Raw genomic sequence first — 9389 nt, 5'->3', positions numbered from 1 at the left:
TCCCTTACCACAGTCTGAGCAGTTGAACGGCCTCTCGCCAGTGTGAACTGACTGGTGTGCTTGCAGGCCAGATAACTGTGTGAATCCCTTCCCACAGTCTGAGCAGGTGAACGGCCTCTCCCCAGTGTGAACTCGCTGATGTACCTTCAGTTGAGATGACAAAGTGAATCCCTTCCCACAGTTTGAGCAGGTGAATGGCCTCTCTCCAGAGTGAACTGACTGGTGTGCTTGTAGGTTAGCTAACTGTGTGAATCCCTTCCCACAGTCTGAGCAGGTGAATGGCCTCTCCCCAGTGTGAACTCACTGATGTACTTTCAGTTTAGATGATGAATTGAATCCCTTCCCACAGTCTAAGCAAGAGAACGGCCTCTCCCCGATGTGAACTGACTGGTGTGCTTGTAGGTTAGCTAACTGTGTGAATCCTTTTCCACAGTCTGAGCAGTTGAACGGCCTCTCCCCAGTGTGAACTCGCTGATGTACCTTCAGTTGAGATGACGAAGTGAATCCCTTCCCACAGTCTGAGCAGGTGAACAGCCTCTCCCCAGTGTGAACAGACTGGTGTGCTTGTAGGCCAGCTAATTGTGTGAATCCCTTCCCACAGTCTGAGCAGGTGAATGGCCTCTCTCCAGTATGAATTCGCTGATGTATCTTCAGTTGGGATGAGTAGGTGAATCCCTTCCCACATTCCGAGCAGGTGAATGGCCTCTCCTCAGTGTGAACTCGCTGGTGAGCCATGAAGTCAGATGACCGAGTGAATCCTTCCCCACAAATTCAGCAGATGACCAGCCTCTGCCCAGTGTGAACTGACTGGTGTGTCCACAGGTGGGAAGACGACTGAATCCCTTCTCACTCACAGAACAGGTGAATGGCCTTGTCCAGTGTGAACTTGCTGATGTACATTCAGTTGAGAAGACCCACTGAATCCATTCTCACAGTCTGAGCAAATGAACGGCCTCTCCCCGTGTAAAATTTCCGCTTTGCCAGTCGGTCAGATGACCAAGTGAATCCCTCCCCACAGCCTGAGCAGGAAGGATGATCGAGTGAATCCCTTGCTCCACTTCTTAAATATCTGGACAGAGACAGCAAAATTGGCATTTTGTGTTCGAGATTCCCGTAGATAAATTCCTTGTTTTTAGCCTGTAAAAAGATTTACAAAATCCATCAATGTGTGTGGGGCAACTTTTCATATGAGATCACTTGAGTTGTCACGGTGTGATCTGGCAACACACTCTTACAGTGAAGTTCAACCCAAGTTGGAGTGAGAAATCATCTTCTAACTGGGCACAGTGCTGGTACCTGGAATGACCATCAAACTCTCTGATGCTCTTCCTGTCTCTTTAAGAATGGGGCATCTCTCCCATCTCCAATCTGTGACCTGGCTCAGTTTGACTCTCGCCATTGGTATTGCTCCCTCTTCCCACTGAGCAGCACGGGCTCCTGGCCCCACAGTAACTGAAATACTCTCACACAAATAGCCTGCAGTGCATTCCACGCACCCACCACTCTCTGGGTAAAAATCTTACCCCTGACATCCTCTCGGTATCTATTTCTAAGCACCATAAAACTATGCCCCTTCGTGTTAGCCATTTCAGCCCTGGGAATAAACCTCTGCCTATCCACATGATCAATGCCCCTCATCATCCTATACACGTAAAACAGGCTCTAAACATAAACAAGGACATTGTACATAGCTTTGGGAAATTGTCAGAAGTATACAAGATTATGAGGGTATAGATAGGGTAAATGCAAGCAGCTTTTTCCACTGAGGTTGGGTGGGATGGCAACCAGAGGTCATGGGTAAGTGGGGAAGGCGAAAATTTAATGGGAACATATGGAAAAGCTCTTTACTGAAATGGTCGTGAGAGTGTGCAATGACATGTCAGCACAAGTGGTGAATACGAGCTCGGTTTCACCATTTCAAAGAGGTTTTGATGGAAGCCTGGATGGTAGGTGTATGGAGGGCGATGGTCTCGGTGCAGTTAGTTGCAATAGACAGCTTAAATTTTTTTTGGCATTGACTAGATGGGCCAAATGGCCTGTTTCCATTTTGAAGGTCTCCATTATTCTATGACAGAGAAGCTGGACAAACTTGTTTGGAAGGGAAAAGGTTGGAGTGACAACGGAGCAGCAATGGCTGGAATTTCTGGGAGCAATTCAGGAGCTGAGTGATCCACATATCCCAAGGAAGTGAAAACATTGGAAACCAGGAGGACACAACCATAGTTGAATTGAGAAGCTAAATCCAACATAAAAGCCAAAGAGAGGGCAAACAAAAGAGCAAAATCTATTGGGAAGCTAGAAACCAACAGAAGACAATGAAAATGTTCAGATGAGCTCAGGGCATGGATGATGATTAATGAGTCTTGGTAGCACCCAAAAGTCTGAGGCATTTAAAGGAACGAAATATCCGGGGCTTCAATATAGCCAGAAAGCCAAGATTCCCTGCACCAGTTACGTTTCAACTGTTACATTGTTAGGCACATAAAGTCTCTACACCCTCAAAATTTCACTTCTGAAGGCCTCCCACTTACAAAGTACTCCTTTGTCAGAAAACAGCATGTCCCAATCCACACTTGTCAGATCCTTTCTGATACCATCAAAATTGACCTCTCTCCAAATTAGAATCTCAAGCCATGGTCCAGACCTCTCCTTTTTCATCTTTATTTTGAATTTCATGGCATTATGAACACTAATTTCTGTCACCAGCCCTGGTCATTGCCTAACAGCTTATTGCACACTTCTACATCGGGAATTTTACGTACCAATTAAGGGCACATTTGACAAACTTTACCCCATCTAGTCCTTTTACAGTATGGGAGTCCCAGTCAATATATGTAAAGTTAAAATCGCTTACAATCTCAACCTTTGTTTCTTGGCATGGTCTGTGACCGCTCTGCAAATTTGTTCCTCTAAATCCCTCAGACTGTTGGGTGCAACCAAGCCCCTATAATGGCCACAATATCATAATTCCCTGTTGTGAGCTCATCTGGCTTTCCTACAATGCTTCTTGCATTGTGATATACACAGCTCAGCACATTCATCGCACCATGCCCAACCATTTGATTGCTGACTCTGTCTGAGGTCTGAACAATATCTGACTGGTATCAAGAAAACAAACTCTCCCTCATTATCACAAAAACAAAGGAGCTGATTGTGGAGGACAGGAGTAGTGGAGACACAGATAAGGGCATCACCCTGGGACTAGTGAACAACCGACAGCTTCCCCGGTTTCCGAATCCCCAGTAGTGGGCACTTAATCTGGACTCCACCGCGTTTGAACCCCTTCCGTCAGCGGCCGACCCTCATGTGACTCTGTGCTATGACCCTATGGGGTGCTCATTGAGGAAAGCCAATATTATGCACCCCTCGAGCGAGAGAAGTTCCCAGTCATGTTGATTGGACAGGATTAAGGAAAAGAGGGCAGCACATTACTGGCCGAAGTTCCGGATTTCCTTTGGTGACAGACAGGACTGGTGGCTCCCCATACCATCGTTAGGGTTTGCCCTGGGTTCACGTCAAAGAGCCTAGAGTTCATTGCCTTCACCCTGAGGAAACAAGCCTCCAGCACCAAGGGAGACTGGCAAGACTTGGCCGTGGGCCAACTCCGATACTGGAAGGACATTGAGGTGAAGACGGGACATCTGGTAAGACTCTCTTTTAAAATTGACTGAACCCAAGACATTGCACACAATCTCTGCTCAATTTCAGGCAATGAAGTTGACTGCACCAACTGCCCCCTGTCTGGATCACCGTGAAAGAAGGACAGACTCTCCCATCCCTTCCTCAAAACCCCCTCTAGCCCGAGGTAATGTTCCTTGAGGATGGAAGCTCTTTTGTGGATCCAGCAGGAAAACGATATTCTGACTACACAATAGTGACGGACAGTGAAGTAATTGAGAAGGCCTCTTTTGAAGCAGCTGTCTCCGCCCAGAAGGCTGAGCTGTTTGCTCTGACTCGTGCCTGTATCCCAGCAACAGACTAAAGTGGGAATGTTTACACAGACTCCCGTTATGCATTTGGAATTGTACATGACTACTGGGCTCTCTGGGAACATGGGGATTCCTGTCTTCCTCTGGCCACCCCATTAGTAATGTCACCTTTGTAAACAACTTACTCACCGCTCTACAGCTACCTCGAGCTTTGGCTGTTATTTAATGAGCGGCCCACACCCACATGTTGACTGAGTCACTAAATGCAATGCTTTAGCGGATGAGACAGCGAAAAGTGTGGCACAATCCTAGTAGTTGTAGTCTCCTCGGGTTCCCATCAGGCAACCCTCTGTGTCTTAAGCAGAACAGGTTTGCCATACATGTGGGAGGTACATACTTTTCATGGGGACATCTCTGAGCAGCAGCGCAAATTGTGGTCCTAGATGGGGTGCTAGAAAGAACCCAACCTAGCTATTTGGATTACTCCAGTGGGACAGGTTTGTGTTCCTACACAGTTTTTACCAATATTGGTCGATCATATACATGATTTGACACACCTGAAAGGAGGGAATGGTTGGTAACCTGTACCCTGCACACCGGGTACCTTGCCAGGTGGACCCTTTTTGTGTCTACAAGTTGATTTTATTGAATTGCCTAGAGTACATTGCTATAGATACTGTTTAGATATTATAGATGTGTTTAGTAGATGGGTTGAAGCTATTCCAACTACCAATAATACTACTATGTCTGTTGTGAAGTTATTATTATGGGAAATAATTCCCAAGTATGGCCTGCCAGAGATGCTGAGCTCTCACAATGGCCCACACTTTGTGGTGAAAGTATACGAAGGGGTACCAAACGAACTAGCTATCAAGCAACAATTCCACGGTGTACACCACCCACGGGCCGCTGGCTGAGTGGAAAGAGCCAATGGCACTCTGAAGAGTAAACTGGCCAGACTAACAGCGGAGACTGGACTCACTTGGTTGAAGGTCCTACCATTAGCCTGATTCCACATGAGGGTTACCCCACAGGGGAAAACAGGGTTGTCACCAGCTGAAATCATTTCTGGATGGCCCATGAAGACACCCTGGGAACTAAGGCCTTGTGTACCATTGCTCCCAGAAAGTCTACTAGCAAAATTGGATATGCATATCTGAAGGGAAGAGATTGGGAAATATGCATGCCAACTAACCAAAATTTTCCAAGCATTACATTCACAGGTATGACAGGCTTACAAGGAAGAGAACTACCCCACAGAGAGGAGTGACTATCCCACCATAGAACCTGGGAATTTTGTCCTAATCAAGAACTGTGATTGAGGAAAACTCTGACCTCAGTGGACAGGACCATATCAGGTGTTACTGACCACTCCCACGGCTGTGAAACCGAAGGGGCAATCTCGATGGATACATTGAACATACTGAAAATGTGTTACAGAAGGAACTGAGGAGAAGGGCTCTCTCGGACTTAAGGAAAATGTATTCGTTGATAGTGGTCTTTGTGTTTTGCCTTATTGCTCAAACGATATCCGTGGGCCCCCATGTTAACACCTTTCTGTCTCTCTGTCACACCTATGCCATATAGGCAGAACTAGGGGCCTGCTGCGTTTGTGCTGCAATTTCACAGCATGGTAAAACTATGTTTCCAATGTCAGTAATTCCGCTCAACCAGAGTGAGGAACTCTAAGCCTGGGATTTCTCAAATAACACCCGGGGAAGTGAGGTGAGGAACTGCGGTCCAGTCAGAGATGACAGTGGCTGTCAGTGTTTTGAGGGATGGTATCTCAAGTTCCCATCAAATGGAATTTCCTACACTGGGAAACATGAATCCTGGTCTTAGTTGCAGGTGCCCAGCAGCAGAGAGGAATAACAGATTGAGTGCTTTTGGATGATCGCTTTTCTCGCCTATGGAGTAGCCAGGAATTCACGAGAGACAATCAATTTACCTACAGCACTTGAGGAGCTGGCCACAACACTGCAGGGACCCTGACAGAAACACAGGCCCAAGTAACAGAAATATCCACCGAAATGATTGCAATCTGGCAAACAGTCCTACAAAATTGTAGACTTTATCCCAGCTGAGAAAGGGGGAACCTGTGCTATTATTGACACAGAATGCTGCACCTATATCCTTGATGAATCTACTAACATTACATCCCTCTCCAAGCACACTGCCAAGGTGATTGATAGCTACTAGATAGAAAGCAGAGCATGATTTACATCGGTTCACTGAAGGATCGAAGTGGTGGTCTTTGAAGGTATGTTCAGTAATACATGGAACAGGATATTGCATTATGACCTAACAGTTGTCCATAGCATTGTTATAAATACTGTTGTACACTGTTTTTTTTTCCCACTGATAAGTCAATGTTGTACTCATTTGCTTTCCCTGCAAAAAAATTACTGCTTTGTTGATCATGTAATGATCAAAAGGAGGGAATGACAAAATGCGTAAAAGGGTTAACACTTTGTTAAAAAATAGCAGCCTGTTTTTCTGAAAGAAACTGCTGATAATCAACAGATGTGCTAAGCCATGCTGAGCCATATTTCTTCTTGAGGGTAGCTAGCTAGGGTTTCAGGATGCTTATCTCCTTGCACATTCACATCTAGAGATAGTACAGCTTCAGTCTGTTCTGTGTGTGTGTAAGCCATTATGACTGTTTTGTACTCTGTCTTTAGGGGCTCCAGCTTGTCATGTAGTAAATAACTTTGGCTCCAGCATGTCTTGTGTGGAGGGTATCTGGACAGATATATCAGTGGTATAAGGGGAATTGTTAGTCAGTTAGTGGATTGGGCGGGAACAGTCATCAACTGTTCCTGTTTGAGCGACTGAGTAAGCCCGATGCTTGGAATAAAGAGTTTGTACTTATACAGTCTCTCAGTGACTTTATCCAGATTCGACTTCCACATAATGGGAGTGGTTTCAAAGGGTTGCTGGATGCACATTACCAGACCTGGAGTGATTGCAACTGGGTCTGACGGAGGCATAACTGGTACTTCTGGACATGTTCAGTCTCACTCCAGCTATTTGCTACCTTCCATTGTACAGGTATGAAATGTCTAAAGAACAGGAAGTAAGACTCACCAAAATTTCTCCTGACTGAATCACTGGAATCTCCGAGTCAGTTGGGTTCTCTCTGATTGATGCTCCCAGTCCTCGGGTTGGTTCACTTGTTGCTGCTCCCTCGTCATCAGTCGTGGTTTTCCTCCAGTTGGGGTTTTTCTTCCAATAAATCTCTCACTGCAGGTCTAACTTCAAATTGAAAGATATTGAAGCATATTAACAATAACAAAGAGAACCAAACATTTCCGATTCATGTTATTAAGAACAAAACTCACTGAAATTTAAATATTGAAGGCAAATATACAGTAATGATCTCAGTGAGCAATCTTTTATTGTCCCACACACGTCACAAAACGATATAGAATCAGAAGGAGCCATCATTCAGTCATGGTCAGGCAGAAGGAACAGATTCAGATGATTCAATCCTTCTGATCTGCTCCACCACTCAACCATGGTTGATTTTTATTCCAACACCATATTCTTGCCTTCCTCCTGTAACCCTGTAGCTACTTAACAATCTTTAATGTATTAATCTCCCTCATAAATATACCCAAACGGCAGCCTCTACCAAACTTCACAAATTCCACACTTCAGACACCTTTTGGCCAAAAGATTTTTCTCAGCTGAATTTTAACAGAAGGTATTTTTATTCTGAGACGGTGCTGTCAGATCACAGACTCTCTGTCTAATGGAAACATCCTCTCCATGTACACTGTATCCAGGCTTTTTAGCATTCGGTATGTTTACTTAACCATACATCCCTCCACCACCCCCACCATCCCTCTGAACTCCATCGAGCACAGGTCCGGAACCATCAAATGCTCCTCATACATGAAGCCGATCGTTCCTGATATTATTCATGTTAACCTTGTTATCAACACACCACGTGATCCTCCGTCACAAAGCGGAGGGCGGGGCGGATCTGCGGCACGCAGCCTCACGTGACCTGTTGGTTGGTCTCCCATTTCAATTCTGCGGAAATAGACAGCCTGGGCTCCTGGTTTGAATCGTTCAAAGCAGATTAAGTGAAGTCGACATATTTTTGCCGAGCCCATATAACTGGAAAATAAATGAGTAACTGGCCCTCAGTTCGGGGCTGACGGCCAACATCGGACCTCCCTGCTCGGGATCAGTCTCAATACTCACCAATAGGAAAGTGATATCTTCAGCCCGGACACAGTAATCCAGAGCCCCGGCTCCCGGACATACGAGACGAGAAGCCTTTCTCGATCCCGCAGACTTCAGCACCGAGCGTTAAGGAATACACCGCACACCCGGAGACAGTGAGTATGCGCGAAGTGTGGTACGTCATCAGGAGGGCGGGGCCACAGAAACGGCAGCGCGATGTTGCCCACCTACGGTTTAATTGGGGGGGGTGGGGGTAAACTGCATCACGTGACCGGTTTTGGTCTCCCACCCCAGAGAGATCCAGTTACCCGCTACTCTGTGGAAAGAAGCAAACTTGCCGCTCACATCGACGCTCACCTTAAAAGTGTTAGACATTTCAACCCCCAGGAAAAATATATCATCTGTCCACTCTGTCTATTCCTCTCGTAATCTTATAAATGTCCATCAAGTCTCACCCCAGCCTGCGCTGCTCCGGAGGAAACAACACAAGTTTGACCAACCAGGTCGGGCTGCATCCGTCGAAACGAGCCGTCAACGTTTCGGGCCGAGACCCTTCGTCAGTGCTGAGTTCCTCCAGCGTGTGTGTACGTGTTGATTTGACCACAGCATCAGCAGTGTACTTTGTGTTCGTCCAATCTCTCGTTATAGCTCATGCCCTCTAAACCAGGCAGTGTCCTGGTAAAACTCTTCCCCGTCCTCTCCAAAGCCCCGACATCCTTCCGAGAATGGGGGCGACCAGAACTATATGAAACACTCCAGATGTGGTCTAACTAGTTTTATAAAGCTGTGTTACGAACTGTGACGTTTTAGAAACGAACCAGCAGCAATAGATTTCACACTGGATTCTGGTTTTGATGGTTAAAACACTCTGTTTATTAGTATTTACTTATAACATAGTAACTTAACGAAAGTTAACAGTGTTCAGTGGATATAAGTGTAAATATAATTCCCAGACTATCGAGCCTGAGGGAACAAAGCCCAGAGTATTGTGATGGTAAAGAAGGAAAGTTCAGTAATCCACGGAATAAATGATGGGAGAGAGAAATTTGTGATCCGGAGTGAAATGTAGAGAAAAGGCGGTTACTTCAAAATAACCGTCGACGAAGTTCTTATCCGTTGAATCCGTCCACATACGAGTTATCAGCGAAAGTGACCTGTCAGAGGAATACCGTCTTCCAGGGGTTACCACACGGCATACCCAGGCAAGGATTAAAGTAAGATATTCCAAAATCTACTCCTATGGATTATACGAAGTGACAGCCACAC

The 9389-nt window shown here is 45.8% G+C and overlaps 1 protein-coding gene across 3 annotated transcripts; it reads right to left on the bottom strand.

Annotated features, from left to right (window-relative positions):
• Positions 1-284: 284 nt before the first annotated feature.
• Positions 285-8254, bottom strand: LOC132387791 (gastrula zinc finger protein xLCGF3.1-like). Of its 3 annotated transcripts, none has more exons than XM_059960160.1 (3): positions 8142-8254; positions 7017-7184; positions 285-1137 (listed from the first exon to the last, which is right to left on the bottom strand). In XM_059960160.1, the coding sequence occupies exon 3, from the start codon at positions 733-735 to the stop codon at positions 301-303; it is 435 nt and encodes a 144-aa protein (XP_059816143.1). In that variant the 5' UTR covers positions 736-1137; positions 7017-7184; positions 8142-8254; the 3' UTR covers positions 285-300. The 3 variants fall into 3 exon arrangements, with proteins under 3 accessions (XP_059816143.1, XP_059816145.1, XP_059816144.1); XM_059960162.1 differs by having other exon boundaries at positions 285-1069; XM_059960161.1 differs by lacking the exon at positions 8142-8254 and adding an exon at positions 7879-7993.
• Positions 8255-9389: the final 1135 nt, after the last annotated feature.

Source organism: Hypanus sabinus, unplaced genomic scaffold (genome assembly GCF_030144855.1).
Source record: "Hypanus sabinus isolate sHypSab1 unplaced genomic scaffold, sHypSab1.hap1 scaffold_221, whole genome shotgun sequence".
NCBI lineage: Eukaryota > Metazoa > Chordata > Chondrichthyes > Myliobatiformes > Dasyatidae > Hypanus > Hypanus sabinus.
Note: the sequence above shows the minus strand (reverse complement) of the source record. Positions and strands in the feature narration are given on the sequence as shown.

Coding starts and splice junctions, on each gene's coding strand:
- LOC132387791 (XM_059960160.1), bottom strand. CDS start 735: ATGGCTCACCAGCGAGTTCACACTGAGGAGAGGCCATTCACCTGCTCG.